Source organism: Hippocampus comes, unplaced genomic scaffold (genome assembly GCF_001891065.2).
Source record: "Hippocampus comes isolate QL1 unplaced genomic scaffold, H_comes_QL1_v1.1 scaffold6, whole genome shotgun sequence".
Classification (NCBI taxonomy): Eukaryota; Metazoa; Chordata; class Actinopteri; order Syngnathiformes; family Syngnathidae; genus Hippocampus; species Hippocampus comes.
In genome coordinates this window covers 1,067,553-1,092,469 of record NW_017805833.1, presented here as the reverse complement: position 1 = coordinate 1,092,469, position 24,917 = coordinate 1,067,553, and the positions used below count along the sequence as shown (strand labels likewise).

Below are 24,917 nucleotides of genomic sequence, written 5' to 3'. Positions count from 1 at the left end.
ATTAGCTCATAGAAGAGAGCATTAGCATTATTGTTCGCTTTTTTTCCTCATGCACAGGAAAATGACTGTATGATAGTTCCGAGGACAAAACAAAAAATCGAATGCATCTTTAGACACTAGTGAGTGCACTACTTGACTGAAGACAAGTGAAATATTGTTGATTGACTCTTCTACAATTTTGTCGTCTTAAGCATGGTACCAACCTACCGATAATCAGGCCAAATATGAGCATTTTTACTACCCGTCTGATCAAATTCAGCTCAGTTGAGCTAACTCACACTAACAGTTAGCTAAACGTCTGTTCTATATTATTTTGTGTTGGGCCATTCTGCTACTCACAGGTCAGTCTTGGTACAAGAGCTGGTTTGGTGAGACAAAAATCGTGATTGTCGGTGAGTATTGTTGTGTGTGAGTACACCATGCCTTAATAAGAGCAATATGCAAATACATGCCAAAAAATGTATCCCTAATTCTGAAAAGTGATAAGTCAAACATGGGCTATGTCCACTGAGACCTGCACTATGGGCCAAAACAAAGATCAGAACATTGAGACAATTTTTCATCCTATAAAAACAAAATCACTTATTTTAAACAGTCCAACGGATCAAGCATTCACCTTTCAAGGGAGAGATTGCAGTTTTGGTTTTTGTTTGTTTGTTTGTTTTAGCAACCAGCGCACCCGAGGAAGAATAAAACATCAGAGACAAGAGATTTGCCTTCAACTGGCATGCCAGTGACCCGCACGGCCTCGACTGTCCTGTTAGCTTGGGATTCAGGATCTTTTCTGGAACTATTTGGAATATCTAACTCTGTAAAATAATTTTAATTCTCATCCCTTGTTTGCTAAAATAACATATTTAGTGTAATAGTAACCTTGTATTACTATGAAGCCATGCTACTAACATAGCAACCATGGCTAGCTAACATGGCTTCTTGACACTATCTTGTTTGAAGTCATGCTACTAACACAGCAACCATGGCTAGTGTTAAGGAATTATTTCTCTCTGTTAGTTGTATTGAAGTCATGCTACTAACACAGCAACCATGGCTAGTGTTAAGGAATTATTCCTCTCTGTTAGTTGTATCTGAAAGAAACAAAGAATGTTGTTGAAGGTATTTACTGCTCACTGTGATTACAATCACCTTTAGTGCCCCTCGACCCCCACCACTTTTAGGACCTCTCCAGAGGACATGTTTATCTCGAGTATCTGTGTTGCTGATGTGGCGGAATTTCGCCTTGCTATGATTACTATTGATCCCAGTCTCTTTCCTGAACACCTGTTAAAACAAAGAATGTAGTGTTAAGTTTATATCCTATTCCCCTTTGAGTGATTAACAGCCCCCAAGTGTCTTCTTTCACACCCCCATCTCTGCTGAGTCCCTCAAGGCTGTCAAGTTTCTTGGGATTTATGCACAGCAGGAGGAAGTCTGGATTTTTACATAAGGGGAAGGACTGCCCGCCCCTCATTAACATACTACGCCTATATAAACGTGAGACTGTATTTTTCCTTTGCTTCCTGACGAAATCTGAGACTCTCAGGAACCCGAATCGATTCATATAGTGTTGTGATAACTGCAGAAAAGACGACGTGGTGTTGGGTCTTCTTCCACCTTATAGAGAAATAAAAGAACCTGTGTCCAAGGAGGGCCAGAAGGAAATGGACAGATCCCCTCCACTACAAAAGCTAACATGGCTTCTTGACACTATCTTGTTTGAAGTCATGCTACTAACATAGCAACCATGGCTAGCTAACACGGCTTCTTGACACTAGCTTGTTGAAGATGGGCAGCATTTTTTGTGTGACTTACTTTATAATTCAAACCATTATGAATCACCGTCTTTGAGAATGGCGCTCATTCATGCAGTGAGAGGCACAGCTTCGGTCAGACTAGCGATTGGTGAAGTGAGGCTAAAAACTGCAAACTCTCTCTTTAAAGGACAGATATTCCAAATGTTATTAGTGTCGTATATGGAAACTCCGTATGCTAGACCTGGTCACCGCTTAAGTACAAACACCATATCACACAAATAAAACATTTTGAAGTTTTCAAAAACAGCAGTTAGGGATGAAGATGATGGAAAAGAAAAGCACCTTCCCAATGATCATTTGCCATAACCCTTTTTGTTAAGCTCAATTAAAACGTGATCATCGCTGGTTATCCTGCGCGTGGCCAGCGACGCGACAGTAAAGGAGAGGAGATGTAAATTGTAACAGAAGAACCTTCAATAAATTACTATTTGGGACATACCTTAAAGCAATGGTGTCAAACTCAAGGCCCGGGGGCCAGATCCAGCCCGTCATGTCATTTTATGTGGCCAGTGGAAGCAAATCAAGCATGTCAACTTGCATGATGCTTGCTAAAATCTCGGACGACAACAATGAGTTTGACACCCCTGCCTTAAAGGAAATCATTGCTCTTCAACATTCATATATCCCTGATGGATTGTCCAAATGCCAGAATACGCCTGTTTACGATTTTACGAAGTACATCTACAGCTTCCACAAAGCGTTTTCAGATGGACAGAGGTCCATCGTGTCTATTAGCAGTTTCCACGGTAGTGTGATCTCCGCACCTCCACTACATGACCAAAGAGCCCTGCTGGGTGCTTCTGTTGTCCGTCTGTTCGACACCTTTCATCTCAATGAGCGGCGAGTGTTCAGGCGGGGGCGTGATGCTGTTGACCTCGCCCAGGTCCGTGCTTTCCTCTCGTTTGGATGTGCGGTCCACGAAAAACTGCAGGAGTCCTGCGCCAAACGCGTCGCCTTCCACGTTCAGTACTGTGCATGTGCGGTCACTGAATCACAAAGATGGGAAAATTATTAACATCAACCAGTTAAGAATTGTACACGAAAACAAGCATAATGTAGTCGCGATACCGAGTGAAAGACAGCGTCTGAAAAGTTCCAATTCTTGAAGGGCATGTACACATACAGTACTAAAAATCCTCCTATGTTGTACAGAGTTCTTGCTATTGATTTACATTTGTTCCGTTCATTAATTATTGACTTTGAAACCAGCACCGTATGACTCAAGAGTCATAAGACCTACTTTTCTTGTTCAAATGTCTTGAACATTTAATATTTACTTAATATTAAATATTGTACTTCATCAAAGGACATAGTCATGATGAACACAATGGCAATAATTACACAGTTTTTGGTCACAATTGTTGCTTCAGTTCACTTGGACATTGTGCTGCTCCTTCTGCTGTGTGTACCTTGGCCACTTGCGGGCAGTTTAATACAGCAATAGAGGCAAACGAACAGTTTCATAATAAAGTCAGTCAGATCCGTTAATCGTAGTCATTTTTTGCAAAGCACAAGGAATATACTGGCTGCGATTACTCTCTGTGTACACCACAACTTGATCGCTCATGGGGATATACAGTAACATAGTGACAATAATGATATTCGTTATCCCATCTATGGCGTTTTGCATTGTTGGCTAGAATTAAGCTACATACACAGCGGGACTTTTTTTTTTCAATATGCACGATGTAATTCTCTTCTTTTACGTTTAGTTTTGCAGTGAACTTCAACTGGAAGTGGAATCAAATGCTTTCAGCCTCTTTTTTGAAGAATTGTTCTCCTTAGCTACATTTAAACTGATTGTAAATGTATTTAAACACACAAAAATATTTCAAGTGTAAAATCTACAGAAACTACCGTCAATCTTAAGAAGCAGGCCTTTGTGGAGTGGCATGCGAGTTTCTGGACATAAGCCGACAGCAGCTCCTGCATGAATGTGCTCATTGTGTTTGTGTTTTATGGACTGAAAAGTGCATCAGTGACTGTAGTGCTCTTTTCCTAAATACGAGGGCATTGAAATATACTATCAAAGCCTATTCCAAAAAAAAATTATTAACCACATATTTCCTCAATACAGTCGGGATTTCAGAACAGACACATTCCACAAAAAAATAGTGGAAGGAAAATAATCAAATAATGGAGCATTCAGAGCCAAGACACAATACCAGGTGAGCTAACATTGGTCATGTGCATTACATGGCAAATCTGCTCAACCAATGGACGACCAGCGGGTTTGATATCATCCATTTGGTATCACCCCAGCATGCTTAGACTCCAGCTGACCAGGTACTACACACACTATCTTGTAAGTACCTTTTTTTTTCCATCGGAAAAGTGTCAAAAACGACAAACGCAAAAGACACTGATGAGTGGAAAATCTGCTGCTGCTATCAGTGTTGTATACTCACACAAGCCAGTCAACTGCCAGGATTAGGGAGATATCGTTGGTGGGCAAACCGACTGCCTCCAGGATGATAGCCAAGGTCAACACCCCGCCAGCGGGTATTCCTGCTGCACCAACACTGGATGCTGTGGCAGTCACGCTGGGTAGGCGGCAGAAGAAAGGCATCAACAACTCCAAAATTCACAACCATCACAAAATCTTTTGCGGGTATGTGGGATACGTACAGGATGGTAACGATCTGGATGAAGTTGAGGGGATAATCGTTGAGCTGTGCAATGAAAACGGCAGCTGCGCACTGAAAGCATGCGGCTCCATCCATGTTGACGGTGGCGCCGATGGGAAGGATGAAGCGGCTGATCTGCTTGGAGATGCCGTTATTTTCCTCCACGCACTTCATCATAAGTGGAAGCGTGGCGGAGCTGCAGGGGGGATATTAGGGTACACCATTGTAGGGTGTAAAAAAAACAACAAAACATGAATCCAAAATCCCTGGTCTGGTTTGCTGCTTTAGTTTCCAACCAATTTTATACAAGGAGTGGTGTTCCACAGGCTTTTGTCCTTGGGCCCTATCTGTTCATTAATCTGCTTACTTCCATTTAGGCATAGTTTACAGGGTGGATTTGCAGCCTATCCCAGCTGACTCAGGGTCAAAGGGACACTGCACACTGAGAATTGTTTGAATTTGAGCAACTACACTACCGAGTGCATCATTCCCAATCTGCTGTCCGTTACAGAGAACACTGAATCACTGTTCTGCACTGGCTACAACTGTTAAGAATGAGCAAGTTCATTACCTGGAGGCTGTCCCAAAGGCTGTGGCCAGAGCTGTGAATATTCCCCATAGGAAGGTGAACGGGTTCTTCCTTGTAATGACGAAGTAGATGCCGGGCAGCACAATGAGGCCGTGGATGGCGTGCCCAACAACGCAGCATGCTATATACTTTCCCAGACTGGCAAATAATGTACCAACGTCCTCCATCTCAACAATCTTGCCAGCAACAAGGAACATGATACCGAAAGGGGCATACCTGGGGAGAGACAGAGGATATTAAACAAAGGTTGTTAAGGGGAAGGTGTCATGACGTTTTTTTTTTAAATTTATCATTATTATGATTATTTTTGCTGAGCTCTTATCACTGTAACACCAGCTAATCAGGTATTGGACATATTACATGGTCTTGCCAATGGAAAAGGGTCAATGGCGAGTAGAGACATGCCAAGACCTGATGCACCTCGTCAAACCCAAAACCTTACTTACCACATGATCCACGAGACCAGCACCATGGTGGCTTCATTGAATGAGTTGAAGAACTTAATCAAGATCTCGCCTTCCGCCCCCAACTTCCTCAGAGCCACACCGAACACAATGGCAAACACCACCAGACCCAGAATATTCATCCCATCCTGGTCAGTGCCAATGGGAACCTGCAGAAATACACAAGACTGTCAGTACACACTCAAACAATTTTAAAAAGCAATTTATTGAGTACAATCATGTTGCCCTACGCACCTTTTCCACTGTTATGTTGCGGACTCCATTTGTGCTATTTGTGCTCACCAGCTTGTAGCTTGTCGCATACTGCAAAGGAGAGACCGTTTGCTTTGTCAGCTTGACAAACTCAAGGAAACTTTTTGAACTTGTTCGTTAAAATGTTATATGGATGCAAGATGCAGCACATACCGACTGGAAGGCAGCCGACACCAAGTTGGAGGGAAAGATGTTTCTGTTGCGCAAACAAAAGAATCATAAAAACATGGCATTCCGGAGCGTCACATGATCCTGATGAAAATCAGATGAAGTCCTGTTTGCATTTATTAAAAGGACAACAAGTGACTCATTTTGGATTGGCAATGTCAGGCCAGTTAAAGCCACACACGTTAAAGCAACTCCCTCAACATTATAGGAAGGAATTAGGAGCGTAACAAAAACTAATTTGAATTGGAAAGTCAATTTTGATTGAAAAGATGTGAGTAAATTGAATCGATCCAAATCATTCCACTAAAACGTACTGTCTTGAATCGTATCGCACCCCGTTATGCAGATACATATTGAATCGTCTTTACTCAAGAGATGCACATCCCTTGCAGGAACATATTTAAATTCAAAGACAGCGCCGTTGTGACAGCAGGGAGATGCCCTCTGGACATTAATGAGAGGATCACAACGTTGAGGTGGTTTGGACTATGGGATGATGTTGATCATCGTGAACAGTGAGCATGTGAAGCCCTTTGAGGCTCTTTTGTGCTCGACAAATAAACCTGACTTGATCATGTGGAAATAGTGTAGTGGGTATATGGCATTTAACAGTGCTAACTTGTATCTTATAATTAGCTGCTAACTTGAATTATTCTTTCACCTGATCATGCTATCTGTAAGTGTTGCTATCCAAAGTTGGTTGCTATGCTAGGTTGTAATTTTCCAGTACGTCAGGCTTTAACCCCTCCCAAGAAGAAAAAGAAATTATATTTTTTTCCTAAAATTACTTTTTTCCCCTCATCTTATTCTGAGAGAGACATACATTTTTTTTTCCCAAGATGGCCCCCGAGTAGGCAGCCGTCGGCAAGTGCTCTTCAAGGGCCTTGCGTTTTTTGTTTTTGTCTTGTGTTTTGTCACATGGTGTTGTTGTTACGTCGCGTGGACCTGATGTGGATTGTTTTCAGCATTTCTGGCCACGACATTCGTCAAAGAAGAAGAATCTATGCTCCGTGGTTGCGCCTTCTCGGCAGCACACGTGTACCACCACTGATTTTGATTGAGAGGAAGGTCGGGGCCATTTGACTGTCGATGCTGGACAGCACCGAGGCGATTGTGTTTTGCGCCTGTAATGGGCAGCTACAGCTTCTTGTTGCTTTCAAACTTAGCTTGTAGCAGACGTGTGCACATTTTCAGCATGACGTCTTTGATCCACCGGTGAAAAGGACACTTTGATTCGCTCCTCTTTCATCTATAACTGCTTCAAACAACAAAGTGTATGTAGGAAAAGTGGTTAAGATTGCACGACTGTCTGTGTTTTACGTGTTGTGTTGCATTGCATTATTTTGTCATTTTATGTGAACTGTTCTTTTGATGGTGGCACGGGCACCCGCAGTGGCTCCTCTTATTGCTGTTTGTTGCACATACAGCGCATTTGACAATAAAGTAGTACTTGACTTGTACTTCTGTAAATTTCCCCATTGTGGGACAAATAAAGGATATCTTAATACTTGACTTAACATCACTTATAAAATTTAGACTGTTTCTTCATCATATTTAAGCTCCATTCTCATACATTTCCTTTTTTTGAATTATTTATCTTTTCTTCCTCAATTTTAGGATGTAAATGTTGTCATCCTTTTACGAATGTGGCCCGACGATGCCATAATTATAATCGACTGACCTGAAAGGAGCAAAGGCATAATTCTGTATACCGCTTTTGGAATAGGAGATCTATTCCAATGTGCAAGTGTGCCAGGAGGTGTTGTGGCTTTGGAGCCTAGAGACTGCACACATTGCCTCCGAGGGGTATGTAAAACTATGTCAACTTCTGAGCTCATTAATCAAAATCAGAGAATCTGAATCATCTTTATGGGCTAAGTATGTAGGATGTGTTCCCGGTAGTACAGGCTACACTAGTACTATCAATAACAAGCAACTACTCATTACCTGTTGCCAAGTATCCAGCATTTATAGAGTCACCGCTAGTGGTTTGACGGTTTATCCTGTTGAGATTTTTCAGGGGGAAAAATAAACAAAAGTGGGTGCAAACATTCAACAGGGGTGTGTGTCTAGTATATCTCCAGAAAGTGTTGCAGATATATGTGCAAAATAAAGACTGTCGAACCTGCAAGACACCTCTTTGTTTTGGGTTTTTTTTTTTTTTTTACACTTGGTTGAACAGCAGTAGCCATGCTGCCACATGAGCTCTCTTGTCAAAAGACGGCAGGGCACCACACGAGAGGGCTCACTATAATGAGACACACGGGTTTGTCTTGCTGTTCTATTATCATGAAGGCTCAGTGTGAGCTTGTGTGAATACCCTGCTTGAATACATTCCCTCGTTATTCATTTAGCCCCCAGCCCTCTTGCACAAGTTGGCAAAACTATAACAATGTCTACATTTCCATGCCAAATGACTAAACTAGTGTTCTTCCATACAAGTATTGTTATGGAAGTAACAGCGTTCATTTGAGGTCACATTTAGTCACATTTATGTCTTTTTACGTCAGGGCTAAGCAACCTATGGCCTGTGGGCTATAATTGAACCTCAAGAGCATTTGACCTTGACTAAAAATAGTTAAACCCTCAAGAGGAACGGTTAAAAAAGTTTTAAACGACAAGTACTGTAATTTATGTCATTTGTTTCACAGTTAATGTCATTTCTTTCATAAAATTACACTTCAATGACAAAAGTGAACATTTTATGACAACATATGTGAATAGTACTGTGACTATTGTATTATATTGCACTTAATTATTGACCTTATCCATGTTTGTATTTATATTGCACTTAATTGAACTGTGTTTTCTTTTCTCTTCTTTCTACCCACAATCTTGCTGCTGAAGGCTGTAAATTTCCCCAGTGTGGGACAAATAAAGGATATCTAATCTAATCTAATCTAAAAACTAAAATGGCCACAGTGTTGCATACATACTGCTAATTAAAAGTTAAGATTAGCAACAAGTTTGATTGTGCTTTACACCGTTAGTGGTAGTTATACTTAACACCCGTGTGATAGTTAGGAATGTCAGTTCAAATACTGCTTGTATACATGATATTAATGTTAATAAATGTTTTACGATAGCAACAAAATAAATTCATTCACTTTACATGATTACATTACTTCGTGTTAAGACATGATTGATACCACATCCTTTGCATACAACTGCAATAACAAACTAGAGCCACCAATTAACATATGAACAATGTAAAGTCCCCCTTTCAATTCGTAGTCTAATTGTGTAAATTTGTTTCCCGATAGTGACACCACACTGTTTGGCTTCTTCCTGATTTTTAATGAACAGGTTTGTCCCATCAGGTAATGTTACATCATGTGCTTGTTTGTTAACCACTGCACTGCCAAACGTGACTGATATGAGCTTATCTTAGTTGTCAGTTATTAAACAAAATAATACATAAAATAAGAGCAACATTCGCATGTGGACTGATAAGTGTGATAAGACCCCTCCGGCCCCATTTGGGCCGGGAGTGTTAATTTAGCCCGTAGCAACATGAGCTGACGCAACTACATTCGTTCATTGCAGCAAGATATACACCGTGCCATGTGGTTGAGGGCTTCACGTGGGCTTACTGGAGGAGCCCGAGACAAAGCCCCTTGGGCATGTGAACAACGTTAGACTTGGAAAATTGGAGACTTTCACTCACCTGATCAAGTCTAAAAAGGAGTCTATGACTTCTTTGGATTCGGGCACGCCGTCATCCAAACCCGCCACTTTAGGTTTGGTCAGAGTCACCGAGCCCGGCTTGATGATAAACGCCATCACCACCCCAATTGCCGAAGCGATCAACGTGGTCACCAGGAAGAAGAGCATCGCCCAGCCGCCCAGCCTGCCCAGGGCTTTGGGATCGATGCTGGCCGCCCCCGAGACCAGACTGCACACCACCAACGGGATGATAATCATCTTTAGTAGCCGGATAAGCAGCTCGCCGGGGAAGCCGATGTAAATGATTTGGGTGCGGGAGAGCTCCGCGTTACGCACGCCGAGACCGATGAAAACGCCAATAATGACGCCTGCCACGGTTAAGATTACCAAAAGATTGTCCATGACTATCCGCTTCACACGCCGGGAGAGAGGTTGCTCCACGCCGCGGGACGAACCGTTGGGCAGCGGGTCCTCGCCGCCGTTGTGCGCTTTGACGTCTTCCAACTTGTCAGCCATAGTTACGGCGTGTTAAAAGTTGACCTGGGACGAAGTTCCAACTTTGAAAACAATAGTGCGAGTTGTGAGGAACACACGAGGTGAACTCAACTGCCGCTCCTTTCTTATTTGAAGTGACAAAGCAATACACACTGATAGTACGTATCCTGAAAGAGGCGTTGTGTTACGTCAAGAGGGGCGTGGCCTAATTGCTGCATTCGTTTCACGGCGGACGAGTACTGTTGGCGGCTTTCCTGTGTGGACCCTTGTGAGCATAAAGAATGGAAAATGGATGGCGTATGCTTTGGAATATGTGACTGTTTGAGTTTGAATTTCAAACAGATTTTTTTGGGGCATCAAAATTCCTAACATTGATTTTTTTAGCCTTGAAATTCAACATTCAAGTGAAAAAATATTTATTCTAAAAAATAAAAAAATAATCCAGTGTATAAAATGGCAAGGACTTACTTCCATAGATGAGAACCGGCCGGCCCACGAATAGCAAAAATCCGCGTATAATCGACACCAGTTGAAACGCATTGACAAGATAAAAATTAAACCTAAAATGTTCTAAAAAAAAAATTAAGGATGAGTTTTTCACAAAAAAAAAACGAGGGGAATGCGGTGGATGCCCCCCCCCAAAAAAAATTATATAGAGTATTTGTCTGTATGTATTTGAATGTGGTTTCGCAGTTTACAACTCTACGTTTCCAGCACATCAGGGTTTCAGTACTCATAATAATATACAAGGTAGTATAGTAATGATTTAGTAATATTTATGAATGAAGGGTTAGGATCAGCAGCAGGTAGAATTTGTTTTTGAGATGTCATAGTTATAAATTATAACGCATGGTAAAATCCATATTCAAGCTTTTAATGGTCAAAATTAAAAAGAAAATGAAAATATCTCAAAAACTTTATGTCCTTTGAAATCAGCATAAAAAAACACGTTTGGGGACACATAAAGCCATCTCTGATTAAAATTTGCTGCTGACCAGTTTTATTAGTTAGTATCAAGATACGACAGGAAGACTTTTATTTTGACAGTAAACTGGAGGTGCCATTAAAACACTTGAAGCCTCTTTTTGGAAAATGTTTTCACTTTTTGCCAAACTACTCCTTTTGTGACATGAGTTGTAGTGGATTCACTGCCATCATACAGAGCACGTATTACAAATTTTTGCTCACAACTCAAAGCAAAAAGTCAGCCAAATTACGGCTCGTACCTTGAAAAGCACATAGGTTGGGGCAACTCAAGGGACCACTGTACAAGCAATTAAAAAGTCATTTTTCCACATTATGTCCCCTTCATTCCTTTCGGTTCATAAACAAGAACAACAACTTTGACATGCACATCCTTTGCACTTATGTTGCTGTTTCAAACTGGTTTTTCGTTCACTCGCAATATAACCGTGACGCTTCAAAATAAAACGTGGCGTGTTTTACTCCTAAAACACGGCAGTACATTAGTTTCTCCTAGAGTAGGCCCCATATCTAATAACAGACACACACACACACACACACACACACACACACACACACACACACACACACACACACACACAAACACACATACAAGTAGCAAATGAGACACATGCTTTTGTGCTCCTGTGACAGGGTCATCTGATATTTGCAATGTGGATGAGCAAACTGCAAAAAAGGAATGTTGGTTATCTCATTTATTTAAATGTGAGGGACTAAATAAGAGGATCACCTATCATTATAATACAGTGCAGTTTTCACATAAACACACACACACACACACACACACACACACACACACACACAATGCAACTGTACACCAATTAAAATGTCATTTAATGAATTGCCTGTATCAATAATACATAATATAACTTTTGTTCTGGCAACTCCTTTTTGTGGTGGATTTTGCCACATGAATTCTGCCTAAAAAGTGTTAAAAAATGTGAGCTAATGAGGAAAAATTCGCTTTTTGTTTTCTGTGCAATTTTCTAATTTCCCATTGGAAATGGGAGAACTTTCAACATATGTTAAATTCGTCCTTGAATCGCTTTTGGACAAACTGCTGGTGGGACTATGTGTACAGAAGCTGTCGGGTTGGTCATGTAACCACCAAAAGTAGGACACGCATTAAAAAAAAAAAGCATGGAACAGTTACAGTTCTGCTGTCTCAGGTGTCACGAGCGGAGACGAACACAGAACACTTTGCCAAGGTGGCGACAGAAAGGAAAATGATCTGTCCTAATCTTTATGTAACTCAATACCAGGTATTTGGTCCGGAAAAGCATCTTACTCAATTCAGGCCCTTCATGATTGCTTATCTGTGCTGTCTAGAAACCACATAGAAGTTGCAAAACATGTTTTCTTCGAAGGTTGCTTATTATTAGGGAGGAATGTGCTTCATCATGATGAAAAGGCATCACTGAGTCGATGTGGTGAGGAGATATTTTATTCATAGTTAGCTAAAGGTCATCATTTTTTAAATCAAAAGAGCCCTTATCAGTGTGTACGGTTCAGTGTGGGATCCTTGTTATGTTTGTACATTATCGTACAGTACAGTATTGATAGGACCACCCATACATCAATCCATCCAGTTTCATAATGCTCATTGCTGTCTTTATTGCCTTTAAATAACTAAAAAACAACAATGGTCATGAAAAGAACTTGAAACTGAATTCTGTGAGCATGGCCTTTTACAGATGAGACAAAAACAGGAGCTTTTTGGCAACATGTGTGCATGTTGAAACATGCACAAATGAAGCCGATCCAACAAAAGAACACTCTTCCCACTATGAAACATGGAGGAGGCTTGGTTAAGTTCTGTACCCTTGAATCTGTGTAGGGTACAATGAGATCTGAAGACTCAGTGGTTCCTCCAAGATGCGCACGTGAGCGCACGGGGTGACAGCTAATGCGCACCCCGCACAGACTTGATTTCCACACTCATCCCTTCATTTCCACCTCACTTTAATCTACAATCAGAACACCAGACTATTTCCACCTCGATTGGAATTTCAGTAGTGCGACTGAGTGTGTGCGCGGACCGTTACATTTAGGAAGTCCAAATACGAACATAGTTTACGAGCCCTTTTAATGAGGCTCTTTGGCGTGTTTCAAAAGTGAGGTGACTAGGATTTTTTTGTGTTTTATTACTTGATGTTTTCCGTTATTTATGAGTGCACAATGTGTGACAATAGTTATACAGAATGTCTTAATATAATTATGTTCTTGACACAGTAGTGATACTTAAATGAAAACCCGTTGTACGTTATTACTAGGGCCCAAGCGATTAATCGGGCGGCTAATATTAGCTCTTTTAAAATCGGCAAAAATCTTCTGACTTTTGTGGATTTTTTTGGTTTTACACAAACAAGTATGACATTCATATATCCCGCTCCACTTAAAAAAAAAAAAAAAAGAAAGAAAAAAACTGACTCACAAATGTTTATGTTCGTTAATTTTTCTCTCTGTCGTAAAGTCGAACAATTCCTAAAGGACAAAGTATCATGACGCAGTCAAATGTTCGACCTGTAATGTATATCTTTATCCTTTTAAGCATTGACAGCTCAAAAAAAGTGTTATTTTATTCATTGCAGATAACTTTGATTAATGGTCGATTAATTGGTTCTCAGAATGTTATTCTGCCAAATATCAGAATTAGCATCAGCCTCAAACGATCAATATCAGTCAGGCCCTATTTTAAATACACACATAAATACACACATATTTTGGATTTGCATGTGAATAAGCAATGAGTACAAGGAATTTAAAGCAGACCATGTTTTTGTCAGCTGTTTTTTTTTCCCACAGCCCTCATCTTGGATTGTTTTGTGTGAGGACCCATGGTGACTGTTCTGCACTTATTAGTAACACATTTTGAATGTGTGTGCCAAGTTTAACTAGCCTGTTTCTTGTTAAATCTGGTGGAAAACTAACAGAATGGCATTTAATAAACACTTTTTTTTTCCCCCATCATTTCTCTCAATTGAATGTCATGTCATGTCAAACGAGGCACTCCAAGTGTGTTTGTATAGCAATAGAGTTACCTGTTAGAGGTCACAGCTGTCTGTTTAGTCGGGGCTGTTTCAAAACACGCCCTGTCACATGACACCGTAGCCGAGCAACCTTCCGTCTTTGTCAGCCTATGACACAATATAATGTGTACCATAAAAATCCACTCTGTTGGTACTTTGTGGAAAACCACTGAGAGATGCGGCTAGTGTTATGATTACGGTGGAGGTCAATCAATAACGGAGAGCAAGCTGGCTCATTCGCCCCCTTTAAACACAAGCAAGACTCTAATATTATCTTCTATTTTGTATTTATCACTGTGATTCATTCCCATGTGCTCCTATGTGTCCTAACGTCCTTCCTCTTATGCACGCAGTGCGCCAAATGGGACGTTCCTGTCGTGGATATCACTCAAGGGCACATTGCCATTGATGCCCTCTTGTTAGCCTGCATCGCATTGTAAACTGAAGGCAGAGGGAGAGAATAATAAGAGGCAAGAGAGGAGGGGAGGCTGTCATGAGATGTCTATCTCATGACATTTCAGTACATCACCGCTCCTGGAATGCCTGCTTACATTTGTTTTGATGTACGGCATTTACACAGTACTTATATTATTTGAACATGGGTCTTTGTTTGTTTGATTGTCAATACAGTGGATGGAAGAAGTGTACACACCTCTGTCCAAATGACTTCAGCTATAGAAATACAAGCCCAAAGAATGATGCCGCCACCAGCATGCTTCACTGTAAGATGGAGTGATGAGCAGTGTTATATTTGCACCAAAAATACCTTTTGGCATTATGGGCAAAAAGTTCATCCTTGATTTCACTGGATCACAACAAAATCTCTGAGAAAATTTTATTGTGATCTGAAAGATTGATCAAATAAATGGATGGAAATTGGCATTCTCTATCACCTGTGGGGATTGAAATGTCCAGTATTATCTCTAATAATGATTAAAGCATGCACTTTTTGCCAGAGGAAATTATCTCGGCCATCAACATGCTGCTCAGAATCTGTGAAGGTTCATTTCTTGTGTTTAAGTGTTTTTGCACAAAACTGTACTTCAGCCATAGAACGTTGTAATAATAGTTATGAGAAAATTAGACTTGCATATAACAATTATTTTAAAAAACCGCAACCGCACTCACGCTAACACCTAGGGACAATTTAGAGTGTTCAATCAGCCTGCCATGCATGTTTTTGGAATGTGGGAGGAAACCGGAGGACCCGGAGAAAACCCACGCAGGCACGGGGAGAACATGCAAACCTCGCACCTCTGCACTGTGAGGCCGATGCGCTAACCAGTCGACCACCAGGCCGCCCCTTTGTACTTTATATGAATATTTATTTTTCTAATGACTTTTCACTTTTACTCTGCACATTTGGTAACCGATAACTGGACTCCCTTAGTTTTTTCGAAATTGGCTTCTTGTTCATTTTTTTTCACATTCCATCGATGATGACACCATGTAAAAATGACATCACTACAAATAAGGGGAGTCAACCGCATCTTGATTTACTGAGATTTTGGGATCTTTACAATAACTGACAGAAGACAGCAGTGACATTGAAAAACGTGAAACGTGAGCATTAACAAGAATGATGCAAAATATTTGAAGAAGCAAAATATTCCCTATCCATCTTCCTGATTAAAGAGAGATGTTCGACTGCTGGAACGATAAATGACGGATGTACTGTGCCATTTGCTAGGCTAAAAATAAATAAATAAATAAATCTGTAACTAACTGGAGGAAAAAAAAAACAGTCACAAGTATTACAATAACTGACAGAAGACAGCAGTGACATTGAAGAACGTGAAACATGTGAGCATTAAAGCATTAACATGATGCAAAATATTTGAAGAAGCAAAATATTCCCTATCCATCTTCCTGATTAAAGAGAGATGTTCGACTGCTGGAACGATAAATGACGGATGTATTGTGCCATTTGCTATGCTAAAAATAAATAAATAAATAAATAAATAAATCTGCAACTAACTGGAGAAAAAAAAAACAGTCACAAGTCAGGTGTATTTTTTCATTGTTATAATTAGCTACTTTCGCATTTTTTTTTTTTACTTCTTTCACAATGCAACTAAAGCTATGGTACCATGTCGTTTTGATAGCATAAGTCGAGTCAACGCTAAGTAACTCTTATTTTTAAAAAAGAAGGAACGGTGTTACGGAACATGTCTTTTTTTTATTCTTTTCAGCATGAGTACTAGAAGTAACTCTTATTTTTAAAAAAGAAGGAACGGTGTAATGGAACATGTCTTTTTTTATTCTTTTCAGCATGAGTACTATGAAAATTCATCAGGAACTGAAACCAATGAGTGCATTTTTTTTCTATGGTGCCAAGTTATCAAAGTGGGTATTCAGCTATGTCAGTAACAGAAGACAGTATAAATTCATTTTTACTTTTAAACTGAAGCCCATGTGAAATTCTGTATTTTTTCCATCTTTTTTTAAGTTTGAAAATACAGCAGTTCAATCTGTCTGCCTTATTTTTACATACATAAATACTTATTTATAAAGACATGTTTTCCAGTAGTGAGTGTGTTTGTAATTTATAAGTCTTTTTGGAAAAAAAAGAGCAATAATTGTTTTAGTAATATTTCCTTTAATGTTACTCCAGTAACACTGAATTATATGAGAACATTCATAGCATACTGCGTGTACACTGCAAACAGCACTGCAGGTTTTTTTTCGTGTAGTGAAGGCATGTTATGCAAAGAATTTTTTAATGATTTGGGATGTGGAACATACAAGTCCTTGGTCTCGTTAACATGCTCAACAGAGGGGCCTTTAGAGGGTAACTAGAAAAGTGTGTACTTTGTGAGGCTAAGACCCAGCAGCTCCGGGGGTAAATAAAATGCTGCTGTGATGATCCCCCCCCCCCGACCCCAGAATGTATCCCAGAATATTACAGCTTCATTTCTCTAGAAATTGTCTCATCTCTGGAACAATCTGTGACCGGTTGGAATCCAAAACAAAGGCAAAGCATTGAAGGAGCAATTCAAAGCTTTCATTGTTGAGAAGTACAAAATGAAGTATCAAGATAAGACAACAAATATAAAGTCACCATTTATGTTCATGGACGGCTAGCATATTGCATAACCGCCAGAATGTTACATTAAATTTACTTCAATTTCAGTAGGCAACAAAACTGTGGCCACCAGCTTCAGTCAAATTGAGTAAAATGGTGAAACCAGCACTAGGTCTCAAAGTGTCTGAACCAACGCAGGGTTATTAATACTCAATGCAATGGGTTCAGGGTTATAACCAGTACGTTGGGTCAATATTTTGATCCAACAAGGGGGAAGAAACTACCCATCCTGATGAGTTAGGGCAGGGGTGTCAAACTCATTTTAGTCACGGGCCGATTAGGAGTTTGAAGACAAAATTACTTTTACACAACAAATGAATAGATTCCTAATTTTGAAATCAGTCAACTCGATTAAAATAGTTTGTTCAATTATTGTTCAAGTGAGGGTAAACAGGGTAACAAAATCATTGCAAAATCTCAACGTTATTTATGACACATAACAACATGACATTTCGCTCCAGATTTTAGCAAGTTAACACACATGATTTACTTTTGCGGGCCACATAAAATGACCTGGTGGGCCAAATTTGGCCCCCGGGCCATGAGTTTGACAGTTTCGAGTTAGGACTACCAAGAAATAGGTTACCAGGTAAATTCATTGCCACCGTTTTCTAAGAATTAAAAGCCAACACATGATGTGTACTTCCCTATAAATGCATTTTGTGGTCTATTTCTGAGGAAGCCTGGAAAACGAAAAACTGCCCAAGACAAGGTTGGTCAGTTTCTGTTTGAGTATCAGATTAGTAATGACAAGTTTACAACATCTTCTTTTCCTTTCGTCTTCTCCAGTTAAGGGTCGTCACAGCATTTCATCGTTTACCATCGAAGTCCATCTTCTATATCCACCTCTGAAACACCAGTGACCCTCATTTCTTCCCCCGCCACAACCTTCTCTTTAGTCTTCTTGCTTACTCTCTCCGCAGCTCCATACTCATCACCATTCTGCGGATATACCCGCTATCTATCCTCATGTGTCCAAAACATCTAAGATGGCGCTCTCGAACTTTCTAACTTTACCCCCAAAACATCTAACCTTGGCTATCAACCCCCCCGATGAGCTAATTTCTAATCTCGTCCATCCTGGTGATTTAATGACAGGGTTACATGCAGATCTAAATCCACCGATAGCATCCTGACATAGGGGAGGCCTCAAGGTGTGAAAGAACTGTGTGTAGGGCTGCTGATGACTGTTGATCTATTCGCTTTGTATGCAAATTGATGTTTATCATGCTCAGCAGCATCTATTTAAATTAAATCCGGACTCCAAATTGTCCATAGGTGCAGCTGGGATTGGCTTCAACGCACCCATGAGCCTAACAAGGACAAAAGCTGTACAAAATGGATGGTCCAATCGATAAAAATAATCCATACAGATGTACAAATGTCACAACCCATACTTTGGTCCAAGATAAACCACTGGGTGAGCTATTGTTTAATTCCATCCATCCTTGATCCGAACCACTTATCCTCAAGAGGGTTTCTGGTATATCCATTATCATTCAATCAATCAATCTTTATTCAACCAGGATGGATTCATAAGGTTAAAGTAAAAACTCTTAATTTCCCATCATTGCAGACATATTCCCCTGCATTCTCATCCCACTTTAATACTTCACTTCATCCAAATCCTCATTATTTGAGTCCTGCAATATTGCCGAACATTCTTCTACCTCGTTGGCCAGCCCTATTCAAGGATTCACTTCTCCGCAACTAATTTCCAAAAGGTATTTAGGCTGCTGTTGCTGGTATTTTTGTCTTACAACATTAAAATGAAAAAGGCTTCACTTTCAATGTCCATTATGGTGAAGTAAAGTCAGCATTTAAGATGCAAGCGGAAACCCTCCTACCCCCAGCCACATTTCATTCTTTCCCACGGAGCACTCATGGAAACCTAATCCCTTTAGGGATAAATCATTCTGACTCTTTGCTGGTAGCAGATGGACCGTCGCGCTGTCATGTTGATTAGATGCCTGACCGCTATATTGTTGTGCAATACGGAGAGCTGACATGACAGTGCTCTCCACCGCGAAGAACAGGTGGAAAATGACGACAGTACTAGCGTGCTACTCCTTCGGCATGATCCTCTTCATCTGGACCAGATGCTTAGTGCCCTAATCTTCTTGTTCTTCTTATTCTTATTCTCCAGGAGAGGATTACTCTGCGGACTGCCACTTATCGACAATATTTGCTCAGGTTTATCTTGTGTTGTTTTTTTTTTTTTGAAAACAATTTCCCTGTGAGAAACAATGTGAACCAGAGCAAACTCTCAGAGCAAGATCTTTGTGAATTCTACAAGCAATGCTTTATTTAGCATTTGAACAGCATACAAGTGTCAAATAAGCAATTCCCTCAATGCTATAATGAACAAGTATTCCGAGAATGTAAAATGCAAAGCTGGTGGAGGACTAAGAGGAAATAAGGCAACTTTGGTTTTGCCAAGTGTGAAACCATGAACTGCACCAGCATCTGGCCGTTGCATGGCATGCATCAGCCTTGAGCAACATAATTTCACAATCATCTTTCTTTTTTTTTTTTTAAAACCAGAACTGAAATAATCGCGATTTGACTCAGGGTGGGGACTTGCATCAGGCATAAGAGGGACCCGGGGTCAGACAGAGGGATCAGATTGTCTCAGCCTGCCCCTGTGTTGGATATGCTCATGGGATAGATGTCCAGGCACAAGCTGTCCCATAAGAACTGTCATAGCAACGACAAAAAGAGAAACAATAAAATAAACACAATTAAAATCAGTTCGAGCAAAAAACAAGCTGTCCCATAAGAACTGTCATAGCAACGACAGAAAGAAAAACAATAAAATAAACACAATTAAAATCAGTTAGAGCAAAAAAATTGCTCTTAATCATACCTGCTTTATTATACGGATGGATAAATGATATCGCTTAATTTTGATTGAGTGAGGGAGGTATTAATTCAATATTTTCGTTTATAATCCGGTTGCAGTTTAAAGTGTTCAATTATTATTATTATTATTTATTTATTTTTACTCTTCTGTAACAAACTGACCAAATGAAACTATTAGACACAATTATTCCTCTCAGTTGTGACTGCGCGACACAGGATGCAATCATCAGTCTGAGCCTGTGCCAGTGTGATGGAGCTTTTATGTGTGCAACCTCAAGCATGAAATGCAATCTATCGATTAGACTAGAAATAGACATCACAAAGGAGAGATTCATATTCGGCCATTGAAAACACTCACTGGCTATAACTTTAGGTACAGCTGTACAATCAATACTATTGCTCTGATTTATGAGAGATTTCCCTCTCATGTAATGTCAGAAACCCCTTTTAAAGTGATTCGTTTGTTTTTTGTTTCGTTTTTTCAGAATGATATACAGTACAGGCATACCAAACGTTACGTGAACGCACAGTATTTAGTAATTGTACAAGAGGAATACTGAGCAGGAGGCCATCACCATGGAAACTACAGACGTGACCTTAGCGTGGAGGACATTAAAGGTGGTTCTTGAGATTTGCAAAAAAAAAAATCACTGCGCTGTCATTAACTGTAACTAAACCTTGATCAAACAAAGACAGTTTTCGAGAAAAACTGAAGTGATAACTAGAGAATGGACAGCTCTGCAAAGGCATGATAAAATACATCCTGTATCTTTCCTCTTTTTAATAGTTTATCACTTAGGTCTAATTTAGATCAATTCAATACACTGAAAAGAGCAACTCAATGGCAGACTAAATTAGAAACACCTTCAGAAGTTAAAAATAGTCGAGATTCTATGAGGATGTATATTAACTGCAAAACAAATGAATCTTTTTGTAAATTAACAAATATTGCAGCCAGTATTACACACATATTACTCACATTAAACACAGAGTGAGTAGGGTTCTTTTAACCTTGTGAGAACATAGTAGAGGAAATGTCTATGTTGTGACACATTGTGAAGAAATGGATGAGAATTTCCTGTATTTGCTAATGAATATACAAATGAAGTTTTTTTTTTCTTGGAAAATTGCTCAACCCGCTTGTGAAGATAAGCGGATAAGAAAATGGATGGATGGTAAATTGCTCTGTGGTGTCCTGTCTTCACTCCCCATTGCGGATGGTATTGAAAATATACCAGTTTTAGTTATCTTTTGACTACTGTTGTGCATACACTTTTATTTAGTTGACACATTTCTTGTCTCGAAAACAATTTTTATTTTCAATTAAATAGTAAACATTATAGGCAGGCTTGGGAGGGTTACTTTTAAAATGTATTCTGATATAGTTAGTAGTTAGCTGTTGAAAATGTAGTTTGCAGCATAATCCAAATACCATAATATTAAAGTAATGTAACTTGATTACTCTTAATCACCTTCAATGTGCCCCAATACCAAATATGCTAATGAGATCAATAAATGAAAAAAAAAAAACATTATTCACAGGGGATAGGGACCGGCTGGCGAACAGCGAAAATACGTGAATATTGTTCATTCATATGCATATTTTAAAATAGATAGCTAGATCGGAATTTATTGCTTGATTGGAGGCCATGTGAAACAATTGCTTAGTTGCATGAGGTAGGCTGTTTTTGAACTGTCCCTGAAGGCAACACCCGGCAGAGACGTACAGGTAGGCACAGACAGACAGACAGACAGACAGAACAAAAGAAAGGAGGAAACCTAGATTTGCTTGCTCCACTATGTTTTGTTGTTTTTATAAAGAGTGAAAAGGGAAAAACAGGATGAAAGAGGACAAAATAAGCTTCAGGCAACATTTTATGCCAGTCGTGGTAGCCCCCACACACAAACGCACGCACACGGACTGTAGTTATACAATGATGACGATGCGTGACGCCATTGCGAAAAAAAAACACTTTCATCCCAGTGAAAAGTTCAGCCGTTTTTATTGTTCATGTAGTGTTTAAATAGCAAAACTGTCAGTGTTTTGTGACAGGAGGGTAACATTTAACGTACGTTAGCCTTGCAGCGGCTACCAGCTATAGCCCAGCCATATGTAGTAGTCTTCGCGACAGCTCGCCATTTCTTTGTAAATGTTATTTTGGATGAATCAGTCCTCCAATGAGTGTGTTGCTGTTTTCCTGCGTTGCTGCTTGCTTTCAAAACAGGTCCCGTTTGGAGGACACGTCAGAGAATAGTCACCCGAGTCGGAACGACTGCGTCAGTGGAGTCATCCATCATATGAGCCAGACGAATAATGACAATTTATCCATGTGTTGCGCTCAGGGCTCAAATACACAAACGGACCGAACTGTAACTTATTACAGTTCCTTTTTTTGTATTCCGAATACGTAACGCCACGACATGTGTTCCGTTACCCCCACAAAGGAAACATTAATGGTGGAAAAAGTTTTGAAATGATTAATCTTGGATCACACAAAAAGGGTTTTTAGACTTTTTACACTCATTATACTTATACTATAGTATATGATCGATGTAAAATTGTTTAGTTGTAAAAAAAAAAAAAGGAGAGAGAGGGAGTGGGGGACACACCCTGAACCAACAGCTGTATTTGCACTTGCACTTGACAGATTTGCCCCACTTAGCGTGATGAGCAACAATTGAGAGACTACATCATCGACGAACTAAAAGTGCTATCTTGTTGATTTATATCAGTCTAGCGTACGGACTCATCAATAGACTTTCCATATCATTATTTGACAGCCATCACACTCTGAGCTTCGCAAAACAGACATCGTGCCTCAGCTGTTCTTAATACATTGAATTAAAGATGTATTCAAATAATGGAGACGTTGTATATCCAATTAATGTTTGATTTGACAGATTAAAACCCACCCAAAAGCAATTTACTGTACTGTACTGGGTAGTGACTCATTTGTCATGTGTTATTGGGACCCCTAATGGTTGATCACTGCACTACATATGCAATTGTTTGTGAACTGTTATGGAGCAAATGAGCCACAAGGAAGTGCTAGAGGAAAGGCCCAAAAGTGGGCCATTTCAGGATCCGAGGACACTGCCCCGATATCAAGATGTATGAAGCGTCGCGGCAAGTTAAAGCAATGTGTTAATTTGATGCAGCAGCTATTTATGTTGTTTATTTTCACTCCAATGTACTCAGTAGTGTGTCTTTTTTGGTCAGTTGTTCATTGTCAAAATTCTACTATGCTACCAATGCATTATGTGCATTTTAATGGTTTACACCAATTCAGGTTTTTCAAAATAATATTAGATATGAAATATTTTACAGTATGCCAGTGCCTTGAGATATGAGTTTAATTAATTCCATGACCATGCTCATAACTCAGTACTTTTGGATCTCAAATCATATTTGCCCTTTGAAATGAATGGTAAGGCCGTTAATCGCCCCCCGGCCCCAATCCCCCAAAAATGGTTTGAAATAACATAACCCCTATCCAGAACCGGGCTGTCTCGTTGGGACGTTTTTTGGGTTTTTTTGCCCATCCTCATTCTTCCACCAGTGTCTGCCTGGCACGCGCGGACTCAAGGTTGACAAGGAGGTGCTCTCAAGTGGACATGCCAGCCTAAAGCCCAGTTTAGCTAATGCTGTATCTCATTCTGTTTTTGGACATATTTTCAGCCACTATCTTCAAACATGTAATATGCACTTGGAAACAAATTTCTGAATTCACTTTACAGGGTTTTTAAATGCCAGCTCCTAATTTTTTTGTTTGTTTGTTTGTTTTTATCAGGGTATCCAATTAGGCTATTTCTATCAGTCGACCAGGGAACTTGTTACTTTTTTGGGGGCGCTGTGGGTTTATAAAGGGTGGTATGTTCCTACAAAATGAGGTAAAGGTCAATGCTAATCTTGGCTGAGTTTTGCTTTATTCGTCTTATTGTAGCGATGTCTCTGTGTTTTCTAAAAATCATAAGTGCCACAACATGAAAGTCTGCATTTAATTCTTTCCCCCCTCCGTTGTCACAGAATTTCACAATTGGTGTGATTGTTGTCAAGCATTAAAAAAGAAAAGACAAACAGGCATTATTGCATTTTCTTTAACTAGCCAGTTAAGAGTAACTCCTTTATCTGGCTCAGTTTTCTTTACAAACACTCATTTCAGTTCACTCAATAAAGTGCTTTTGTTGTTAAGTAACCTCTTTAACCAGGCTAACACAAACAACGGTAACCGTTGTCAAGACAGTAGATCCATCACGTGTGCAAATACCCATTGGAAAAAGTCTGTCTCTCGCTCACACACACACGCGCGCGCACACACACACACACACACACACACACACACACACACACACACACACACACACACACACACACACACACAGGCAGTTCAATGCTGCAGTTCACAAACGGTTTGTGTGTGCGCTCAACCTTGTGCTTAGGATTTTATTGTTCCTATGTAGTCCGGAAATAAAAGTCGTGTCAATAATAATTAGCATATCAACTCAGCAGCACATGCACATTATAATGAGATCTCATCCAGATCTGTACTCAAACCATAATTGTCAGTTTGGATAGTTATTGTTGTTCATTTTGGTTGCCTTATTTTGGTTACACCAGAAGGGCAAATAGCGAAAAGCTTTTATTTACTATTCAGTACGAGCCTTTTTGCGATGCAGTGCGATTCTACACCACTGCAAAGTACAACTACAATATTCTTTATATTATTAAATTAATGCAGTTGAACCCTAAAAGATTCATATCTTGAATTGATTTTTTTTAAATACGAACTAGCATCTTCTGGCCAGAAATGACAAGAAAGGAGCAAAACATGTTATTTTAGAAATCAGCGAAAAATATTCGCCATTGAAGTTTTTTAAAATTGAT

At 39.8% G+C, this 24,917-nt stretch overlaps 1 protein-coding gene and 1 long non-coding RNA gene across 2 annotated transcripts; one reads left to right on the top strand and one right to left on the bottom strand.

Annotated features, from left to right (window-relative positions):
- Positions 1 to 2,350: 2,350 nt before the first annotated feature.
- slc1a5 (solute carrier family 1 member 5) lies at positions 2,351 to 10,257 on the bottom strand. The gene is made up of 8 exons (XM_019887597.1): positions 9,579 to 10,257; positions 5,897 to 5,939; positions 5,726 to 5,794; positions 5,474 to 5,640; positions 5,010 to 5,243; positions 4,440 to 4,634; positions 4,220 to 4,354; positions 2,351 to 2,797 (listed from the first exon to the last, which is right to left on the bottom strand). The coding sequence occupies exons 1-8, from the start codon at positions 10,091 to 10,093 to the stop codon at positions 2,581 to 2,583; spliced, it is 1,575 nt and encodes a 524-aa protein (XP_019743156.1). The 5' UTR covers positions 10,094 to 10,257; the 3' UTR covers positions 2,351 to 2,580.
- LOC109526355 (uncharacterized) lies at positions 9,151 to 24,603 on the top strand. Its single transcript, XR_002170315.1, has 3 exons — positions 9,151 to 9,162; positions 19,565 to 19,567; positions 24,494 to 24,603. It is a non-coding gene; the product is annotated as an uncharacterized LOC109526355 (long non-coding RNA).
- The last annotated feature ends 314 nt before the right edge of the window (positions 24,604 to 24,917 follow it).

What these genes read in the sequence shown, in the direction of transcription:
- slc1a5 (XM_019887597.1), bottom strand. Translation starts at nt 10,093, where the DNA reads ATGGCTGACAAGTTGGAAGACGTCAAAGCGCACAACGGCGGCGAGGAC. An exon ending in TGTCGGCTGCCTTCCAGTCG is followed by an intron (nt 5,795 to 5,896) that starts GTATGTGCTGCA and finishes TCTCCTTTGCAG; the next exon opens with TATGCGACAAGCTACAAGCT. An exon ending in GCCTTTGGGACAGCCTCCAG is followed by an intron (nt 4,635 to 5,009) that starts GTAATGAACTTG and finishes TCCCCCCTGCAG; the next exon opens with CTCCGCCACGCTTCCACTTA.